This window comes from Calypte anna, chromosome 24, assembly GCF_003957555.1.
Source record: "Calypte anna isolate BGI_N300 chromosome 24, bCalAnn1_v1.p, whole genome shotgun sequence".
In the NCBI taxonomy this organism is placed as follows: Eukaryota; Metazoa; Chordata; class Aves; order Apodiformes; family Trochilidae; genus Calypte; species Calypte anna.
The window spans coordinates 1,635,454-1,658,027 of NC_044269.1; the positions used below are offsets into that span (position 1 = coordinate 1,635,454).

Below are 22,574 nucleotides of genomic sequence, written 5' to 3' on the forward strand. Positions count from 1 at the left end.
CTGCAGGGAAGCAGCAAGGAAAGAGTTGGTCAGCTGCTGCTTTCGTGTGTTTGTTGTTCAGAATTCTTTCTGAATGAGCACAGACAGACCCTCTGTGCGTGTGTGTCCAGGGCCAGGAAAAGGACTTGGTGAGGAAAAAAGCTGTGATCTGCTAAATGGGAGAATTACAGAACAGGGGGCCTGAGCATGAAGCTTTCTGCAGGCACTGGGAATGCAGGTTATCCTGTGTTCTCCCACATAAATCCAACCAGCTGTATTCAAAATGCAGGGGAGGGTCTAAGAGTCAGGGCTGGTGGCACAATTAACACAATTAACTTCAGACTTTGGGTAGACATTCCCATCTCAGCAGCCAGAGGGAAAGGTTCAAGTGAAATACATCAAGGGATGCCCCCTGAGTTGCTTTCTCTCATCTTCACCACGGCTGGGAGGAAGGCAGTGATCAAAGGCAAGCTCAAACCTTCAGATTCTCAGCCCCATGGTTTTTACTCTGGGCAGCTGTGGCCTAAAGGATCTGTGAAAAGCAAGTCAGAAAATCAGGGCTGCTCTCAGCCAGTGCCAATCTGCTCTCCAGGGCTGCAGGTCTCCCCTAAAGCAGGTGTTAACAGATCCCCCAAATCCCAGTGACTGCACATGGAATATCTCTGAACTCTGGCATGGACACACTTCCCCCAGCAAGCTCTGGTGACAGAGTTCTGCTCTGGAGCTGCAGAAGCCAAAAACAGCTTGAAAAGCACAGAATCCAAGCCAGGCTTCACTTAGCAGCTTCATTTTCATCAGAACATCCCACACGTAAGGATGGGGTAGGGTGAACTCAGCTCCACAAGTTCAAGCTCATCTCAGGCCCTCTCCTCTGTGTAAAAGAAACAGAGATTTGTTAGTGGCAGGAAGCAAATGCTTCAAGGCTAGAAGGAAGCCAGAGAAAAACTTCAGTAGTGTGCACTTGCCCTTGTTAAGAAGATGGAAAAAGAGGTTTCTTGCTGAACTTTGGAAAAATCTGCTCCAGCCACAAGTCTGGACCTCCATCCCTATCCAAGGGTTGGGTTTTAGGATACTGAATGTTCCTAACAGGCTTTAGATGTCTCATGGTCTGCTGAACATCTCTGCATCCTCACTGGGTCTGTCCTCAAAGCAGCAAAATTCTCATTTTTACAGGAGACCAACAGGGCCAAAGCCTTTCCACCTCAAACTTTCATTCTCCCCAAAGCCCTTATGTCCCCTCTTCTAATTCCACTTTCAATAAAAACAGGAAAAGGGAGAACTTGGAATTCATAGTCTCTCACCCTCCCCCATGCCCAGGTTAACTGTGGCTGCTTCCTCCTTTTTTCTTTTCCCTCCCAGGTTGGATGCTGGACACAGCTGTAATGCCAGTGCCAGTGCAGTCTGTTTCTTATTCCTCCAGCTTACTGGAATGATCCATGGAATTTCATCCATTTTCCTACCTGTGCCCTAGCTATGTGCTGATCCAGCCAGCATTCCAGCTTGATCTGGGGGAGGCAAATGGATTTAATTGCCAGAAAGCAGAGGTGTATTTTGAGTCCCATGACTTGAGGCTGTTCTGTGACTATTATGAAGTTTGCAGCTGGGCTCCTGACTCTTTCCTGTCCTCTTTAAACATCTCCTACTTTGACTCATTTGATGAAGCTCATTCCTGGCTGGCTTTCCATCAGGAAAAACCCCACTCCCAAAGGCCCCACTGCTTTTGCAGCATGCAGCCTAAAAGAGAACCTCAGCAAAGGGAAATGTAACCCACAATGGGAAATGAAACAGAAATGTGTATTTTATTCTTGATACTCTCTACTCATGTGGCTTCTCCTGTCATTTCTTAATGCTGCTTTTGTTTTAAACTACCTTCCTCCCCACGACAGCTTCAGCAACAGAGAGGTCTCCTCACACTCAGCTGCTTTGAGACTGATGAGAAGCAGAAGCTGGAAGGGAATGAAGCTGCAGCACCTTCCTGCACAAGGTCAAAGCCAATCCTGTATTGTAAGACAAACTTTGGGATCGTTAAAGAAGACACAAAGCAAAGATATACTCCATAAAACATTAATATTTTAATGAAAAATCTTAGCTTCATGTTTCTATCCAAAGACACTCAAAACTAGTTTTTCTTCCCCCTTAATTTTGACCTCTAATGGGACCAATTTGGAGATTTTTTTTTTTTTTTGCATTTTAGAACATTTTTTTTAAAGATTAAACAACCAGGCTAGCAAAAAGGTACCCAATACATACTTTTCTTATATCAAACAAGCTAGTATTTCAATACAATGTAACTATACAGAATATATACATTACACAGTATGATCACAAAGCAAACACTACAGGCTCAGAACAGATCTGAAAAAACATGATATTCACATTGATTACAATAACTCTAAAAATGATTGTAACGTTGAAACGGGCACTTAGTTTACAAAAAAAGTCACAAAAATATATATAGCCACCAAGAACTATGGTTCCTGAAAAATACTAATAGCCAGATAGTATTATATAAAATGTGAAGTGTATTTAAACATCGTTTACATTAAAAAACAAAACCCAAACCAAAAAACAAGTCTGTTAAAGTCAAGAAACATGCCAAGTAATCTAGCTGGGGCCAGCAGCAACAAGAGAAGCTGTACTGTGGATGAGATGACAACTGGATATACAGCTGGTGACCAGAGACTGGCACAGTTAAAGGGGTTTCACTGTTACTAAAATGCACAAAGAAGCCCAACAATATAATTTAATTCACATTTTTTTTTCCCTCCAGCTTATTCTTTTCCTCTTCAAGGGTTCTCACCATAGGGCAGCACCTAGAGTGAAGGCACTGCAGGAACAGGGCAAAGAAGCTGTCCAAGAACTTGGTGTAGCCAGGGCTGAAAGTCAGAATATCCAAAGCATGCAGCAGCTAAAGAGATGGTTAAACAAAAATCACTCTTCTGGGGACTCCAGCAACCTCAGGAAGACTGCAGGTACAGTTGCCACACAGGCTGGCAGCACCAGAAACCTATTTTTTATGATACTTTTTTGTTTGGTTTTTTTTTTTAGTGCAACCAGGTTTGTAGTTGAGACCTGTGGGGCACTGAATTACTGTGATAGCACACGTTGAGTTAATAAAAACCCAGAGCAGTAAGTACTGTTGCATTAAAAAAAAAAATCACATTTGGTTGGGTTTTTTTTTTTATGGTACATTTCCTCTAACATTTTGACTCTATTTACCAGGGACCTCTGATGTGGCTGAGGCACCGTGTGGCCTTGGAACCCTCTTCTCTGTCATCAAGATGCTATGGAATTTATTATGTCCATCCTTGGAGGTGAAAACCCTCCAAAACTGGGTCTCACCTGCTAAGCAAAACTCAAAATCTGAATGAAAATTAGCTCTTTTCCATATTCTGATGGTGTGGGAGTTGCAATGGATCCAGGAGCAACAGGTGCTCCCCCATCTGCATTCTCTCCATCCCTGCAGGGTGCACAAGGCTCCCCTCTGGTTTTGCATATCAAATATTTCTTGGTTGGTCTCAGGGAGACCCTGGGAATGCTCTCAGTGCTCTTACATCCTGGGGCTGGGGGGGGAAAGCCAGCAACCAAGAAGTAACTCAAGCCCTCATATAAAAACTTAAAAACAATAACATTTTATCCCGGAAGGGACATATAGGGATCCTAGTCTTAGAAAATATATTTTACTGCATTGGCAGCTATTAACTTTTTAAAAAAGTTTAAATTCACACCTTTTAGACTCAAGATACATGTGAACCCAGAACCATTTACAAGGACCTAGCCTGCTAATCTCTCAGTATGAGAGACCTGAGCATTGCATCTGCGAGCCTGACAAGTGAGCTCAGACTGTGGCAGGACAGCCAAGTCACCAGGAAAAACACCTCTTCTCTCCTGTGGTCCCAGAACAGTGACAAACACTCTCACTTCTGACAAGGAGTTTTTTAAAGTTTGCTGAACGTGCAGGCATCCCCAGAGATTCCCAGGGGAGTTGTGCTGTGTGTCTGCATCAATAAAAACAAATCAAACCCTTACAACTTGGCCAAATCTCCTGCACAGCTGAAACATTTCTCTTCTCCTCTTTTGTGGGGCTATGGAATTTCTTCCACCCTCCCAAAACACCGTGTGAAGTCAGAAAAAAAAAAACCCTATCCCTTCCTTTCCCATCAGAAACACTGCTCTACACAATATGCAAGGAGAAACAACCCTGCACAGACTCTGAGAACCTGGGTCCCTGGCATCCAGCAGAACCTTGCTAGTTCTGGGGTGGTGAAGGCACTCTGCTTGCAGAAGAAATGGGAAAGGAAAGGGTTTTCCACCGAGTGCAAAGATTGGTGCCACGGGGGAGAAGGAGAAGCAAAACCAAGAGATAAATCACTTTGGGAATGGGTTTGGAGATGATTTGCTTGACAAGGGAACTCCTCACACATGTAGGGTCATGCCTGTAGCTATTTGGTGGAAATTCTGAACAACTTGAAGGGGCAGGAAGATGGGGAAAGGTGGGAGCATCAATCAGGCTGGGTTACCTGGAGAAGGCTTGAAAGAGCTCCCAGCAAAGCTGCTGGTTAGGAGGGGGCAAAGAAACTGGAGCCAGAGTTTTGTTCAACAACTGAAATAAAAGAAATCTGATCTAACCTTATGAAAACTTTCTTATGGTGAAGAGTGGTCAAGCAGTGGGACAGGATTCCAGAGAAACTGGGGAGTCTCCACCTTTGGGGATATTCATGGACTGAGCCTCCTGTTCTTGCTGACTCTGCTTTGAGCATGGGGGTTGGATCAGATCAGCTCCAGAGCCCCTTTCCAGTCTCAGCTGTTCTGTGATCCCTGTCAAGCAGAAATATAAATGCAGACCAAATAGGGGATTGGTTGGTCAGTGGTTTTTTGGTGGGGGAGAAGAAAAAAAAAAAAAGAAAAAATAATAATGCAGTCCAGAGTTCAAAACTCCCTGATAATTTACTGAAATAAATCCATTTATTAGGTTTAATCCCAAGGGAAGTTTAAGGCAACTTTCTTCTAGCTTAGATCTATCTGGCTCAGTTTGGAATCTAAGCATATTAGCAACAGAGATTGTTTTAAGATGCACTGTGTTTTCACATCTCTGCTGTGAAAAACACCTGCATTTCAAAGAACTGAACACTTCCAACCAGTTAGGGAGGAGAAATGCAGTGGTATTTGTATTTAATTTGTGTTTACTTCCATGTAGAAAAGAGATAGTAGCAAGAAACAGTGACAAACAGGGAAATGAACAAGTAAAGACAACCCTGAAACAAGCAAAATCATCTAAGAACTCTGCTGTTCCTGCCTTAGAATCAGACTGAAAAGTGAGAAGTAAATGAAGATGTCACACAGAGATTACAGGGCTGAAGAGATAATGTGTGACACACCAAAATGAACAACAAACCCATGGAGTGCCTTGCACCAAGGTGTTAAGAGTTAAAAATGATTCTCATTTCTTTTCAAGGAAGAACAGATTAGAGCTACCAAATCTTCCAAATGTTTTCCTGCTTCTCTTTGGTATTCAGAAAGCAGTTTTTGCCTTCTGATACAAAATTTCAAGTCTTAAAGATCCAATAGCCAGACAGGTCTGTGCTATTTGAAGACCTCCTCACTAATTAGTTGTTTAGCAAAATACCTAATGGGTGAGAATGATCAGATTCTAACAGATTAGAGGACTTTTTAATACCTGAATCTCAAAGGATTCTCAGGTGCCTGCAAAGTGAAGTAAAACTTCTCTGAAAAACCAGAAAATTCTGGATTTTTTGATTTGCAGTGTCATAGCCCTATAATCCAGGATAAAGCTCAGCAGAAGGCATTGCCTTGTCTCACTGCCTTCCCAGAAATCCAAAGTGGGAGAGAACTGGTCTTTCAGTTCAGCCCAGCAGCAGGCACTGGGCCAATTCACAGTACAGCACCCTTAAAAAAAAGAATTTCTCCTTCAAGCCCTTTTAAGAAGACTGGCAAAGGCAGACACCCAGGTCTGAACTGCAGCAGAGAACTTGTTACCTTGGATCAAGTGGAGAAACTTCATTCCAGCAACATGGCAAGGCCTTAAATCCCAACTGTTTTCACTCTCTTTAACTAAAATGTGCGTTTTGAACCTAAAACACAGCTGAGAAAAAATGTTAAGAGCCACTGAAACCCTTTAAGCTCTTTCCAAAGGGCAAGAAACCTTTTTCCTGACAAAAGTTGGCTATTAGTAGAAACAACTCAGACCTACAGAGTATCAGAGCCACCTAAGATAACTGAATACAAATTGATCTTGCAGTATAATATGACTTTTGTGTCTCCTGTTTCCTCAGGAGCAACCTTTCTCTGCTGGTTTCATTTCCTCCTCATGTTTGCATGTTAAAAAAACCACCCAAAAATCCAGACAGAAAGCAGTAATTAAAAAAAAACAACCAGGATTCAAAACTAAGGGAATATATCATGCCTTTGAAATACTAAGATCAAGTAATACCAACTTGCTCAGCATGTCATCTGCTGGCAACAGGCATTTGGCATCCAACACTGAGTTAACTTCAGAAGCAATGAAAAAAAAATATTTCCAAACCCCACAAACCTCCTAATGTATTTCCTAATTGAGATTTCAAAGCAGCACTACAGCCCAAACAGCCTCACCAAAGCAAGACTCACTGCTCTGAATAATCCCCCCCTCCCCAAATTTGCAGCTTTTTCTAAATATGGAAAAATGAAATTGAAAATCTTTCAACTTATTGCTTTCTGGAGCTGTGTATGGAGCTGGAGTAATGGCCTTTAATAAACTGAGTTGGCAAGGATTTAAAATGTTTTGAAGCAGGAACAATTCATCACTGCTATATAGGCTTTTTGTAAACAACCCCCTGTTGGGTTAGAAAGTTGGCCTCTAAAGAGAAGAAATTGCTTGTTTTGTCCAAAACAGACCAATAAAAAATTCAGAAACTATACATGCAGATGCATAAACAAAAAAAATGTGCAATAATGCACAAAAGAGTTCCATTATTTCCCATCTGTAAACTCTCTCTAGCTAGCTTTTGGAGATTAATAAAAATACAATCTATAGGATTAGAGGGAAGTGACCAGAACTGCAAATAATCTGGTCAGGATTTAAGATTTTCAGTTTGGGAATACCTTCATTTTCCCACCAAAGATACAGTCATGAGATATTTGTCAGGCTTGCAGGGATATATCTTCTTCTATCATCCCCAACTCGTTATGCACCACTGGACTTTTCCTGACCACAGTTATTTCCATGCCTAACCTTAGATGGGCAAATCTGGACAGGCCTTTTGATCAAGATGTTTCTAAAAGGACTGGAATATAAGAAGTAGGAATATACCTGGCATGACATCACTTGGTTTGTCAAAACTGATTCATCTGAGATGAAAAGGGATGAGGTGTTTTGAAAAAGTGTGTGGCTGTTAAGTTTCAAAAATGCTTACCATTTCCAAGAAAAGGGTTACAGTAAGCTCTTTGAAAAACAGCAGGCACAGAGATGGGAAGTGTCATATTTTTTTATGCAGAAGATTAAAGCATCCACTCAAAACCAGTCAAAACTGTTCAATAATGATTTCCAATACATCGTTTTGTTTGTCATGGTAAAAAGGTTCCCTCTGATTTCTTTCCCTTAACCAGAGGGTCTGCAGAAGCACGAGAAACTTAATGAGCTGCTCTAACTGTGGAAGAAGAAATAGTTAAAGTGATCTGAATCAGTTGTTCTTCTTTAGAAGTGTATCACAGCTTCCATGATGTTCTGACAAGGTCTTTTTGTGCATTCAGTCTTAAATATTTTCACAGAAGTGATCATTCAGTCATGAAAAATAATGTAACATCTGTTGCAGTTTTCTGTTTAAAGCGTAGCTTACAAAGTAAAAAGGGAAAATCTCCCCCACTTTTTGTTAAAAAAAAAAAATTAAATTAAAATGTACAGGACCAAACACAGGCACTTTCCAAAGAACAAAAATGAAACCAAACCATGAATTATTCAATAGTGATAGATGACAGCTCCCCTTTGGGAGGGTCACCTGCTGTTGCCTCAGCAGTGGCATTAGTCTTTGGCTGCTCTGGCACATCTTCTTCCTTCTCTGCCAACCCACCCAGAGACCCCAAGGGGAAAGTGCTTTCACAATTCTGAGTTGAAGACACCTGTGAAATGACAGGCATTTGGACAGAAGAGTTGCTTTCAAAGCCATGCTCCCCTAGCTCATACTGCCCGAGGGTCTCTTCTTGTTCCTGGTTTAAGTAGTCCGGTACTAGGAAGTCACTAGAAGAAGGGCAAAGGACAGAAGAGAAATGTCATTTCTCACACAAACACACCCAGATCAGTTGCTTTGCAGCAGTTACAGCACACAAGCTACAGCCTGAAATGCACAGAGAACAAAGGTATTCATTTCACAGTGCCCCAGGACCATCCCAGTGACACACTTCACTAAGCACTATCACCTGGTTCTCATTTAAACACCCACAGAATGGATTCAAAGGCATCAATTTCCCAATTGCTCTGCATCCATATTTCCTGCACAGCACCTCCTGATAATTTAGATTCTATCACCTTGATGAGAATGGAAGTTAATGGCTGGAACATCATACGGCACTGAAAACCTCATTGGGAAAAAAATAAAGTAAAATAATAAAAAAAAAAAGGTGAGCACTCAACCTTCAAAAATTGGAACAAAAATGAGTTCAGTGCTGGCAAAAATGTGGGAGTTTTCCAGCATGGAGGTAAGATCCAGGCAAGGAAGAGCAGCAGGACAGGCTGGGAACAGAGGAGGAAGCAAGGAGGTGTAAGGAGGCTGCCAGAGCAGCCCAGTGGGGTTTTGTGATGTGCACACACACCCTGCTCCTGTGAGAAGAAGGGAATTGCAATTCCTTCCCTTTCAGTCCTTGCTGGACAACACTTCCAGATCTTCCTCTTTACCAACTGATGGCTGAGTGTATCCAAAGCAAATCATAGAATGTCAGGTTGGAAGGGACCTCAAGGATCATCTGGCCCAACCTTTCTGATGTTATTGTTCTCCAGCAGTATTTTCAGAGCAGGAATATACAACAAAATACATTTTCCTTGAAAATTTTCAGGACCAGACATGTAAATCCGTAATTGAGCCAAGTGTGTATGTGTATATATATATATATATATTTATATATGCATTTTTTTTTACATATATGCACACTGTATCCTTTATTTTCTTCTGGTAATGATCAATTTCAAAGCAGTCTTTCTCTTAAATGACAGCAGCATCCAGTGCTTCAAATCCAGATTCAAGCAACTCTGTAAAACTGAGGGTTTGTAAATCTAAGGCCCACAGACAGCTCTGATCACATCCTTTAATGTGCCTTTAATTTGAAGCCAACAATAAAGTGCTGGCCACAGCCATGGCACCATCCCTCAGAGTTTGTGCTCCAGTTCTGGCCCAAGTGCCAAGAACAAGATCTGCGTAAAGCCACAGAGCTGAAGCACTTGTACTTTTAAACAATATTCTGTTGGAAAAACACTGCCTGGCTTCCCTGCTTTGCTTGGCAATTTCTTCATTCTACAGCACTGCTCAGGCAACCAAACAGAACAAAATGCTGAAATGTTTTGGAGGGGAAAAAAAAGGTTTTGCTCTAGAAATCATGAGGGGTGGCACTGCAGATGCTGTGACACTGACACCACGTTTCTTCTGCAGTGCTAAGATGCAGTCACACACACACCAAACTCCACCCTCTCTCTAGATTTAAGGGCTCTGAGGTTTCCCTTTCTCCAATTTCCCTCACCACTTTCATATTTTTCTCTCTCAGATTCCAATGGTCACTGTTGCTGCTCTCATGAATTAAAACCCTTTGAAGAGGCTTTAGTGAGGTGCATGGCAGGTTCTGTGCAGCCTGGCAAACCAGAAATGTCCAACTGGCCCTTCCCATAGAAACCCTGGGAGTCTAAAATTCAGTAATGTGTTACCTAGGGAATGAAAAAAGAGAAGGTCTGGAGTCATGCAATCTTTCCACAACATCCACCATCAAGAAAGCACTTAAAATGAAGTCACAAGTCTGTTCCCTATGAAAGTGAACAGGCCAAGTGTCAGATTGTGACAGCAAATCATGGACAGAACTCCACAGACACTCCATGTAGCAAACTGTGGCTTAACACCACCAGCCTGACTGCAGAGACTGCTGGGGAGAGCAATGAAGTAGCTCAGGAGCAGCTCTGTGTGTCACTTGATTCCTCAGTGCCCTCCTCATATAGCAAGGGCAGCTCAGGTACAACAGAGTGGCACAAGGATGAATTTGACTGGAATTAGCTAGCAACCTGATGAGAGGCACAGCAGGCTGCCCTGAAAAGATGATTTAGGAAAAAAGAAAAAAAAAAGGAAAAAGGAAAAAAAGGAAAAGAAAAGAAAAAGGAAAAAAATTGGAAAAGGGAAAGAAAAATAAAATAAAAAGGAAAAAGAAGAAAAAGGAAGAAAAGAAAAAGGAAAAAAGAAAAAGAAAAAAAGAAAAAGGAAATGAAAAAGGAAAAGAAAAAGGAAAAGAAAAAGGAAAAGAAAAAGGAAAAGAAAAGAAATTGGAAAAGGGAAAGAAAAATAAAATAAAAAGGAAAAAAAAGAAAAAGGAAGAAAAGAAAAAGGAAAAAAGAAAAAGAAAAAAGAAAAAGGAAATGAAAAAGGAAAAGAAAAAGGAAAAGAAAAAGGAAAAGAAAAAGGAAAAGAAAAAGGAAAAAAAATGAAAAAGAAAAAGGAAAAAAGAGCAAGGAAAAAAGAAAAAGAAAGAAGGAAAAGGAAATAAATAAAAAGAAAAAGAAAAAGGGAAAGAAAAAGAAAAAATAAGAAGGAAAAAAATGAAAAAAAATGAAAAAAGAAAAGGAAAAAGAGAAAGAAAGGAAAAGGAAAAAAGAAAAACAAAAAAAGAAAAAGGGGAAGAAAAAGAGAAAGAAAATAGGAAAAAGAAAATAAAAAGAAAAAAATTAAGAGGAAAAAAAGGAAAAAAGAAAAAAGAGAAAAAGGAAAAGAAAAAGAAAAATAAAAAGGAAAAAAAAATAAAGAGAAAAAAGGAAAAAAGAAAAGAAAAAAAGGGAAGGGAAAAAAAGGGGAAAAAAAAGGACAAAAAAAGAGAAGGAAGAAAAAAAAAAACAAAACAAAAAACCAAGTTTCCCTGTTAGGTTTTTGCTGTGCACCTCACCTGCTCTGGAAGTAGTTTGCTAGCTCTGACGCTTCATGGTTCAAGCTCCTCAGGTGCACGATTAAATTCCCAGAGTTGGTGAACATGGCGCCGCAGGTTTTGCACTCGTAAATCCGCGGCTTGCGGATAATGTGCCGGGAAACCCGCATGTGGTGTTTGTATTCCCCGAAGGAAGTGAAAGTGGCACTACAGATCTGGCAGCGGAAACAGCGTTTACCTTCATGCTTCAGGCGATGCATCTTGAGGGAGTAAGCCCGGGTGAACTTTTTCCCGCAGCGGTCGCACTGAAAGGGTTTAATGCCTGAGGGGGGAGAGAGAGGAGGGGCAAAAAAAAAACAAAGAAAAAAACAAAACCAAAGGCTTCATCGGGTGGAATTGGAGGGGGAGTTCTGAGAGGAGGCAGAACAGAGCACGGAATGGTGGGGTAGGATTGAAAGGATTGGGGTAGAGTTGTTCAGAACTCGATTTCATTAAATGGTTTGGGGTGCAAGGGACTCAAAGCTCACTCAGTTAGAATCATAGAATTGGCTGGGTTGGAAGGGACCTCAGAGATCATCAAGTCCAACCCTTGATCCACTCCCCCCATGGTTCCCAGCCCATGGCACTCAGTGCCACATCCAGGCTCTTTGGAAAGATCTCCAGACACGGAGAATCCACTACTTCCCTGGGCAGCCCATTCCAATGCCTGATCACCCTCTCCAGAAAGAAATTCTTTCTCATCTCCAACCTAAACCTCCCCTGGCACAACTTGAGATCCTGCCCTCTTGTCTTGCTGAGAGTTGCCTGGGAAAAGAGCCCAACCCCCCCCTGGCTCCAACCTCCTTTCAGGGAGTTGGAGAGAGTGATGAGGTCTCCCCTGAGCCTCCTCTTCTCCAGCCTCAACACCCCCAGCTCCCTCAGCCTCTCCTCATAGGATCTGTGCTGGATCCCTTCACCAGCCCAGTTGCCCTAAATGGTGGGGTAGGATTGAAAGGATTGGGGTAGAGTTGCTCAGAACCTGATTTCATTAAATGGTTTGGGGTGGAAGGGACTCAAAGCTCACCCAGTTCCCACCTCCTGTATGGGCAGGGACACCTCCCACCAGCATGGGTTGCTCCAAGCCCATCCAACCTGACCCTCAATGCTTCCAGGGATGGAGCAGCCACAACTTCCCTGGGAAACCTGAGCCAGAGTCTGACCACCCTCAAAGTGAAGACCTAGTGTCCAACCTAAATCTCTCCTTTTCCATCACAGAATCCCAAAATGTTTAGGGTTGGAAGAATTAAAGGATTTCTTCCTAGTGCCCAACCTAAATCTCTTCAATCCCAGAATGTTTTAGGTTGGAAGAACTGAAGAATTTCTTCCTAATGTCCAACCTAAATCTCTTCACTCACAGAATCCCAGAATATTTTAGGTTGGAAGAGACTTCCAAGACCACCCAGTCCAACCTCTGGTTAACACCACACTCAACTCCTAACCCATGTCCTTAAGGACCAGGTCCAAATGCCCTTTAAATGCCTCCAGGCATGGTGACTCCACCACTGTCCTGGGCCATCCCAGTGCCTGACAACCCTCCTAATATCCATCCTAAACCTCCCCTGGCACAGCTTCCATCCCTTTCATCTGGTCCTTTCACAGTTTACTAAGAAGAGGCTTCTTCCCTCCTTGCTCCAACCTCCCTTGAGGCAGCTGAAGAACGCTCTAAGGTCTCCTCTCAGCCTCATCTTCTCCATATAAGTTTTAACCCATTACTCCTTGTTCTCCCACTACAACCCCGTGTCAAAAGGGGGGTGTCACCCCCTCCCCCAGCTTTTAGCCCCTTTTTTTTTAACTTTCCTATTGGAAAGTTGCTCTGAGGTCACTTGGGAGCCTCTTTTCTAGGCTGAACAACCACAACTTCTTCAGCCTGGCTTCCCAGGGAGGTGCTCCAGCCCTCTGAAAGCCAACAGATTTCATCCCCATAGATCTCATCCCAATAGACCTCATCCCAATGGGACCTGTCCCTCACACACCTCTTCTCCCCCCCAGCTCCAAATGATCTGAAGCCTCCATGCATCACACCAGGGTTCAGCTCCCAGAGCTGCAGCCAAACAGTCCCCACTGCAGCACTCATCTCAAACCATCCTTCAACTCCTTTGATCTTGGGAGATTCTCGTGCCAGACTGGTTCTCAACAATGCAATTATCAGCCTGCCCTTAATTGCAACATCTTTTCCTGGCTGCCTTAGGCCTCAGAGCAGTGTTGTGTGTGACCACGGATGCCCCTGTCATGCAGCAGGAATGGTGATGGAAAAGTGAAGCAGCAGCCTTTGTACTGCCTGGGAACCTTTCTATACAATAATCTTCAGTGGCTCTGAGTGACAGGCAGCTCTCTGAGACAGTTTAGGTTCATGCCACTCATTTTTTCCCCCTCCTATTAATTTAGAAATTCTGTTACTAGCTCATTTTTCATTTATTACAGCCATTAATAAACCCTTCAAACACAGGAGTGCTGCCACATGTTGCAGTGAGCACATGATCACACCCAAACACAACTATTACAACATAAAGGACTGAATCACCAAAAGTTAAGTTTGAATAACAAGTCTCAACTCCAGAAAGTGTGGAAAATCCAAACATGAGGCCAAGAATCTGGAATCTGGAGCTCTACTCATAATAGGGCTGTCAAGGAATAAAAAAGGTTTTTTCAGAAGGCTGAATGTGCATCAGTCCAGGCTGTTAATTCCAGCAGGCTTTCAATCTGCTTCCCTTAGGTTCAAAGCAGGAGCTGAACTTTTAATTGGGGCTTTTATACAGAGAAAGCTGTAGTTAAGGTTACACTCCAACTCCTTGTGAAGCATGTGAAAACAAGTTAATATACTGGGATATTGTGGAGCTGAAACTTTTCATGCTTTTGTCCTGGCTAAGGGCATCTAATTCCTCTGATAGTCTGAGGAAAATCTCTTCAGCCATTTTGCTTCTGTGAAAACATTTTCAAGGTTTAAAAGTTCTGAGAGTCTCTTTTGCATGCTAATTATCCTAAAACAGCTATGCAAATCTCTCTCCCAGCTTTGCCCAGGGGTTGCCAGTCCACAGGGCAGCCAGAGATGCTGTTGCTGAAGCCTGCCTGCTGTCACTGAAGACTTTAGCAAAGCCCTGGCTTGGGCTCATTTTCACCTGAGATGCTCACCAAATCTGCTTTTTAAAATATTAAATGCAGATTATTACCACTGGGCTAAACACAATATGGTCATTTTGCCTGAAGGGATTTGACAAGTAATTGCTGACAGGGAGAAAACCTAAACTTTGACAATTGTGTTTGCTCTGCCCCAAAACGGTGCAGCATCTGCCTGCAGTTTAGAGTCAAGCTCAAACCAGGAGATGCCTCACCACTGGGCTTAGTGTTCAAGTGCAGTAACCCTCTGATATTCCCTTCATTCACTAAAATATCAGTGCTGTTGCCAGATAATGCTGACAAGCCTTGAGAAACACTGACAGCAAAGACATTAGGAGTTATACTTGAGGCAGAAATCAAAATGAATGCAACAAGTTGGGAATCAATTCTCACTGGAGGCATTCAACAAATCTTTTGCCACCTGCACAATCTGTAGCAGCTAAATTGATTGGGAAACCCATCCAGTTGTCCTGCCATGCTCCAAAAATTCCTAGATCCAAGGGCACACAACATTCTTCAGTGCAGGGATTTAAGACAGGTAATATTTTCTTATGGCTGCAAGTCTCCTCCAAAACACAGCAGACAGTTACAACGGGGAAGAGGAAAAATGTCAACGTGTATCATTTCTTTTGTATACTAAAAAAACCCTGAAGCACACTTCATTCCAAACCTTTCTCGTGAAAATTACTAATTCTGATGAGTTTCAGGCAAGCGGAGTTTTTTTCTGAGTCCACACAATCCTTGATCACCCCTGAGCAGAGCCATCAGTCAGGTCTGATGCCTCGAAACTGGCATTCACCATCTGTGCCTCTACCCACCCTTTCTGAAATTAATTTTCAAGAGCTTGCCAGGTGGTTAAAAAAAAGGAGAATTGTGAGTCTATAAAGGAGTAATTCTTGGGAAGAGGGGGGTTTCTTACCTGAGTGGATAAGCATGTGTTGTTTTAAGTTCTGAATGCGGGTGAAGCGGACCCCACAGGTTGGGCACTGGAAAGGTCTGTCTGGACCATTGGGGCTGGGTCTCTCTGTGCTGCTGGTAGAAGGAGCAATGTAGAGTTGGTAGGGATACTGAACGTTCTCCAAACTACAAAGGAAAAAGTCACTGATTTACAAGCAAGCTAGTGGGAAAAAAAACCAACAAACAACAAACCAAACCAAAATGCCCACAGAAAGCTGAAGCTTGAAGGTATTTATCAGAGAAGAAAAAGATTCGCTGTTGAGATCTGTGTGCTGGAAATCTCTGCCTCTCCAGCAATAGCTCTGCTCTGAATTTGTACATCTGGACTTTGCACATCTGAACAAACCCAGAGAATAATCTGACTTCTGTTTTCACCAGGTCTGAGGCCCAGCTGCAAACTGAGTTTTGTTGCCCGGGCACAGGTGTTTTCTCAAGCAGATCGATGGTTCCCAATCAGCACAACAGCCCCTGAGGAAGAATGTCAAGAGCTGAGCTGATAGGAAATCAAAGAGGTATTTTGCAGCTTCAGTGATGTTTACAAAGGCAATGAAAGCCTATTCCTCATATAATGCTTTTGATTGGAAGGGTTCTTAGAGAAAGTTTTCATTTCAGTCATTTTATTAATTTTCTAGCCAAGCTGAATGAACACATATTAATATCTCCAATTCTAGATTTCTAAGTTGAAACTATTAATCAATACTTGCATCTTGTCTGATACATTCAGCTCTGTGAGGATAGCTCGAGTGCTGTGTTTAAAAACCAGCACACAAACTATAATAAAGGAACAATTTAACTTCCAAAGTAATTTATTTCAAACTGACTAATTGCTCCTCCTCAGCCTCTGGCTGCAAACTGTTGAAGGGAACTGTAGTTTTATTATCTGAGTCCTGTGGCAAGGAATCTGCTTTGCTGAAGGGCACCTGAAATAAAAACAAATCTGCTGGGAGAAACACAATAACAATAGGTGTAGGTATTTACCTGGGGTTTCCCTTTCCTGAGCATTAGGATCTGTATTTTGGGTGGAAACAGACATTTCAGCTTGCTCACAGCCTGATGGCAGATCTGATGTCAGTGGCAGCAGGGAACTGCTCTGCCCCCTGAATATTTCACAGCCAGAATGATGCAATTTTTAACCCACATTGCTGGTTTCAAGGTTAGGCTGAATTTGTGGGCTTTGAATGCTTGCAGGAATGAGCTCAGAGTTTGCACAAATCCATTTTCCTATGGAGCACACAAAGCCCCTCAGACCAGGTGAGCAGGGGAGGGTAAGAACTGGAATCTCCTCTTTAAAATCAACAACTTCAATGTCTTTATCCACTCAGGAAATGGATGTCAATACAATGTGAGAGATGCCTGTCTGAATTCTGAGTTCAGTGGGAAAAGTTCTGGCTGTAAAATTTATCAGGGGAAAGAGAACACCAGGTATGTCTCCACACACACAAGATAAAAGAGATTTCTGTAGGAGTTTAGTACTAATCAGCCTGTAAAACCCAGGAGGATTTCTGGTCTCACATGGAACTGGGATAATATTTGCTCCGAGGAAGAAATTTTATTGTCCTTCACTTCTTTTTATACACAGTAGGGTCCTAGAGAGCTGCAGAGAAGATAGATGCTGACAGACTTGTTGATGTTTGCTAAAGGGAACATTTGCAAGAGAATGGATCATACCCTGGGCCTGGCAGGATGTAGTTCACTGCCACTTATGGGTCAAAAAAAGCCAACTGATGGCTCACTGAATGCACTTGAAATGAAATGAGGGTATTTTAAAACACTGGTTCTGATTTGTCTAACCAAATTTCAGGCAAACTCTGGCACTTCTGTTCCTCTTTGTGAGCAGATCAGTAGATAAAGGAGAGATTTTACTCTACTCAGATCTGGAAACACTGGTTTTGTCCCTGGAGTTGGTATGACCATAAGCTTTCGACTTCAACACAAACAGGTCTGTTATCCAGAGATATATTTAAAAAATAATAGTTCAAAAAGGACAATACTGCAGAAAAAGCATAAGGCAGAGAAGCCCAGCTGTCACAACAACCCAATAATCAAGTAGCCAAACTGCTCTGGGCTCAGGATGGACAACTTCCCCCTCATCTGGTATTTGACAAATGTCACACTGTCTGGCTAAGGGGCAAATCCCTTCCTTGTGCTCAGCCAGCTGGAGAATTCACAATTAAAATTGTCACAGCTATGTGGCAACACAAGTGACAGCTGCAATGCTGGGGTGAAAACAAAAAAAAGAAGAAGGGTGACTGTCTGGGCAGCAAGAACTCCTCCTGCTCTTAGCTGTACATACATACCAACACACAGAGAGTGCTCAAATAAGAATTGCAGATTGGGGTTTTTTTGTAAGAACATTTAACTTGCTTTATGGAGAAGCTCATCCTCTGGTAACACATTTCTTAAGTCCTCCCTCCTTCATTTCTGTGTTGGGGGATTGTCAGGAGTGCACCCTGCTCCTAGAGTTTCATAGGGAGGCACTAAAACTAGGGCAGAAATTAGGAGTCACAGCCCTCCTTTAGTTTCCAGCTTTCTTGGGCTAGCTCACCCTTGGAGACCGCACTGGTGCCAGCTTCTCTGTCAATGAAACAGGAAGCAGTGCTTCAGGGGCAAACTCCTGAGAAGAAATTTAAAATAAAGTTTGTTTTTTAAAGCAGATACAAGAGGAATTACAAGGCTCTCCAGCTACCAGTGACTGGCATCACTTTTTCCATCCTTACACTGCAAGCAGTCTGAAGTACCTACTGGTGACACAAGTGCAGGCCTCAGCACTGTAATGAAGAAATTACACTGGAAACACAACCATGATTTTCTCTCCCCTGCTTAAATTTTCATGACTTGCAATTAGTCATAAACGGGGCATTTAGCAGTTGAGATTTGTCTAACACCTCAGAGAATTTCTGTACCAGTGAGTTAAAGAGAGAGGTTTAAAATGCTTTCACTGAGATGCTAAAATATTCCACTTGCAATTCTTTCTGCCTTTCACTGAGAGATTACAGACATGTTTAACTATGTAGACCTAAACTCTGACAAATGTGAATGCCAGAATGCTCACTGAGCCTGGAAATGTTCTCTATTTGTAAATAACAATTATTTTTAAAAAGTGGAGGTTGTCACTGGGTTGGATCAGAGAGATTTTTCACAACTGAGCCTTTGCAACTCCTTTTGAAATGTGGCCATGAGCTGATGCAGAGACTGTTAAACCACCTGAGGCTGAGTTACAGATCTGTGCTAAAAAAGTATCTTGCAATCCAACCCTGAATATCAAAGAATATTGCAGCCTTCACTGTGGAACAGTAGCTTGAGATCTAACAGATTCCTGTGTGCCTATTAAGCTGACAACACTTCCACGTGACCTCCTGTTTCTGAAACTCTGGTTAGTGAGGAGGACCAATTAGTGGCATTAATCATTGAACACAGACATTGAAAAGATATCTTAAGTTTTTTGAAATTGTCTCCTTCAGACAGACAAGTCTTCTGCTTTGTTTGAGGATTAGAAATACATAAATACATTTGCATTGTCTGCTCACAACTGATTTTGACATTTGGACAATCTCTGAGCTTAAACAAAAGGTGCATTAATAAAAAAAAATTTTAGATTTCTTAAGAAATCTAAGATTCCTTCCATAAGATTTCTTGCTTGGCTTTTCATTTGATTCAGCTGGAAGTAAATGTTTGATTTGATTCAGATTTCTGCACTGCTTTGTAGACGTCTGGGTGCCCAAACTGCTGTGCAGGGCATGACAGATCATATTTATTTCCTGAAGGGCCCATCTCAACCTTCACATGGGAACTGAAAAGCCCAGTGCCTGAAGGGCTGTCACAGCACTGTCCCCTCCTGACAGGTGTGTACACACTCCCATGTGAAAGGAAACTTTTTAAGACTTGAAAGCACCATGTTACACATTTACTGGTTCAGGGAGTAAGTACAGTCCTGGCATTTTCCTTTGAATTTCTAAGATAAAGCACGTGGTAGAATGTTTTAGTTCTGGAGTCTAAAATTCTCATAAATTCCCATAACTATTTGTTCCCTTATTGTTGTATAAACAATGTGCAAATTCTAGTTCATTTTTGCTGATGCTTCTGTTACTCTGAGACTAATTATTTTCCAGCTCAGACATAAAGTAAGGCAAGTATTCTTTCCTTCTCTGCATGGCAGAGAACATTTACAAGGAATTTTCAGTGCTTCAAAAGGATTTGATGTGTTTTGTGCTTTCTCTACTGAAGCTCTGCAATTTTATGGGAAATTTATTAAGTAATCCACTGTTGAAAATACTTCTGCCACTTGACTTTAGAATTATAGCTTTAAAACCCTGGTTTAGTTCTAAATGCAACACGTGCTCCTGCCATCAATCCAAACCCAAAGTGCTGGCTTTTATTTTTACACTGAGGTTTGTTAGCAGATAAAATCTTCCCTGTCATCGACAAAACCTAGGCAGCTATTTTCCCTGCAGATTTAATCCTTCAATGGGCCAGGTTTGAGATGGAAGTAGCAGGGAAGGTTTTATGAGCTATGAAAATCCAGTTCTGGATGGTTATCTCTCCAGGGAGTTTCACTTGACACAGTTTCTGCAACAACTCCCAAAGGTTTTTTACTTCTTCCTCAGACCCACTTGCTTAACAAAACACCCAAAAAAAGATGGCTTGTCAATACTGTGCACATTTTTGCTTAGAAAGGGAACAGTCAGCTCAATGTCCTGCTTGACACAGAGCACAAAAGCCAAGCAATGGCAGTCAAAGGAGCTGAGTGTACCCTTTGTGTGCCACTTGCAGGTACACCACGTGGCTCCAGCAGTACCCCAATACATCCTGGCCAAACAGACCCATTTTTAGTTGTTCTGCCTTCTCTGCCAGCTTTCCCCTGTAAGGGATTCTTTTAATAAATCACTCATGCCAGCACAGCAAAGGGCCACTAAATATTTACAGTAAGTGACAGCATCTTTGGTAAGAAGCTACAGGCAGAAAGGTTGGGAGACAAAGACTTAAGGCTGCTCTGCCTGCTCTGGGGCTTATGGCAACAGCAAAGCCTGGTGAAGGCAAGACTAGGTACTTGTTTTATTTCATTGCTTTTTTGTCCTTACATCAGCTTTAGCACGCATGTAGCTACCAAACCTGTTTCCCAGTCAAGAGGTTTTTCAAAAAAATGTGTTAAAAAGAGCAGTGATGAAGAAAGAGTAAAAACATGAATACCTTTCTTCACCAGTGCTGCCTGGCAATAGACAGGAAGTGAAAAATAACAAGTAAGCAAATTCTGACTTTCATCACCTACATCTTTCTAAAGCATCTGCTCCTTCAGGCACTGATTGTACTTTGATCAACACAGAGAGGGAGATGTAGGAACAAGGAAACAGTCTGGGATTAAGGCTGGGGAGGTTAATTACAGCACAGCACTTGCTGCAGAGCAGTCTGCACACTGAGTAGGTACATACCGATCATCATCGTCTGCGTGAGCGTTAGTGCCAGAGGTGCTTTGGAGTGTGGGCAATCCCTCTGTAACCCCCTCATCTATTGAGCCTAGGCAAAGAAAAAAGGGCAATTTAATGCAAGTAAAGGTTCAGGAAAGGTTGGGGAGGGGAGAAGGGAAAGACACATCAAGCTTGAATTCCCAAAACTCTGACAGGCGCTGCTTACTGGGTGATCCCGCACTAAAACTGTCTTGGGAAAATCCTTCACAAGTGCCAAAAATGCCACATCCCTGCCCAAGTTCCCCTCTGCCCAGATTTTCTACTAAATGGACAACTCTACCAAGGGCACACCTGGAAAATGGAAAGAATCTGTGTGGAATACAGGCAGAGTTTTCAAAACACATCCAGCAGTGGTGCTGTAAATGCCACCTTTCAGCTGCAGGCACTGTTTCATCAGGCTCCAAGACTTGTTGAGCAATTAAAGAGTTCAGTCCTGCTCCACTCCACAGCTTTTGTGCTCTAGATCTTCCACATCTCTCTCCTCACTGATATTACCTTCATTTATAAGGTAATATCTGAGGTATAAGGTAATATCTGTAATGCTGAGACAGGAGGAGCCCTCTGAATAATCAGAAATGCACCACAGAAGAGGCCAAACTCCAAACACATCCCTGTGTAGGAGAAACTTGGAGACACAAAACCATTCCAAAGCTTTGTCTGGTGCACAAACAATCAGGAAAATGCAGCTCAAGTGGGCTCTGGAAACTGAATTTAAGGTAAATGCAGCTCTAAAGCTGAACTAGGACTTGATTCACCTCCTGTGTCTGTTGCTCCCTCATTACTTCTTGGAGTCTGGCACTCACTCCCTGTTCAGGGGTATTAAGCAAGTTTTTTTTGCCTGATAAGAGGGAGAAAAGTTGGCAAGTACAGAACTAGGCTCAGAGAAGTTCTGAGTTTAGTTCTAAACTCAGGTGCTTGCACCTCACCAAGCACATGAAGCTCAGGACAGAGTGAGGAGATGCTCTTGTTGCCATGGCAAAAATAATTCTGCTTTCTAAGAGAGTGGAATAGGAGCAACCTGAATGTGGGAGCACACAGTAGGAAAATCCAGGAGCATCAGGTCTACAATGACAAGTGTCAGAGCAAATGGGAAACCAAAGAGAAGGAATAAAGACATGGAAAGAGAGGCAGAAAATGTTCTTGTTTTGTCAAAAGGAAGGAGAACAGTCTCCAAACCAGGCTGTCCCTGTAAAGGGCAGGATGTTCTACAAAACCTTTCTGAAGTGGAAGACGAAGAAGTCTTCATGTTATGGGGCCAGGGATGGGAGGAAACTAGCATCTCCAGCATTTTCAAACTAACACCAGAAGACTCAAAATTGATAATTTTGTTAGGAGCTGGCAAACTATGTTGGGGAAATTCAGCAACTCTGCAATCTATAAAGCCATGAAAGTTAATCCCATTTTTTTGATTTATCCTTTCTCGTGAAATACTTAACTGAAAGTCTGCTGAAAAATAAGCCCAGATTGTCTTAGGTTTAATTTTATGCCCTCACCTCTCAAATGGAAACAGTGTTAATGAGTTATGAAAATATCTTCTCAGACACAGTTATTGTTGTAATCATAATGACTTATTTATCAAGGCCCTGCTCCACGTCTCCTTCCATATTTTAAAGTGCTTCAAAATATAATAAATTGCAAATGAACAATTCTGGAAATTGCCTGAAGACTGAATAAAAGCTTTTTACAATATCAAAAGGAGAGGCAGGGCTGCTTTTATAAATGCACTATAAAACACTGAGATAAATACATGCAATTATAGGAGGAAAATATGTTCAGGGAAGAGAAAGCTGTACTTTAACATATCTTGCTGCTTCCATTTACTGTTCTTATATTGCTGCATAAGGAAATACATCTTTGGGAGGTAAAAAAAGTGCTTGCTAGCTACAAAGCAAGCCTTATCATGTACTAGGTAGGTGTGAGCTG

At 42.1% G+C, this 22,574-nt stretch overlaps 1 protein-coding gene across 7 annotated transcripts in view; it reads right to left on the minus strand.

Moving 5' to 3' along the window:
* Nucleotides 1-2,029: 2,029 nt before the first annotated feature.
* The window catches only part of ZBTB44 (zinc finger and BTB domain containing 44), a 41,453-nt gene continuing 20,908 nt past the window's right edge, over nucleotides 2,030-22,574 (minus strand). For 3 of the 7 annotated variants that reach the window (XM_030464663.1, XM_030464658.1, XM_030464664.1), the window contains 4 exons: nucleotides 20,616-20,700; nucleotides 15,152-15,315; nucleotides 11,101-11,401; nucleotides 2,030-8,212 (listed from right to left, as the gene is read on the minus strand). In XM_030464663.1, coding sequence (XP_030320523.1) covers nucleotides 7,930-8,212; nucleotides 11,101-11,401; nucleotides 15,152-15,167 — 600 coding nt within the window. In that variant the 5' untranslated portion in view covers nucleotides 15,168-15,315; nucleotides 20,616-20,700 and the 3' untranslated portion in view covers nucleotides 2,030-7,929. The remainder of the gene's footprint in view (nucleotides 8,213-11,100; nucleotides 11,402-15,151; nucleotides 15,316-20,615; nucleotides 20,701-22,574) is intronic. The other 4 variants (XM_030464660.1, XM_030464659.1, XM_030464661.1 and 1 more) reach the window with 4 other exon arrangements.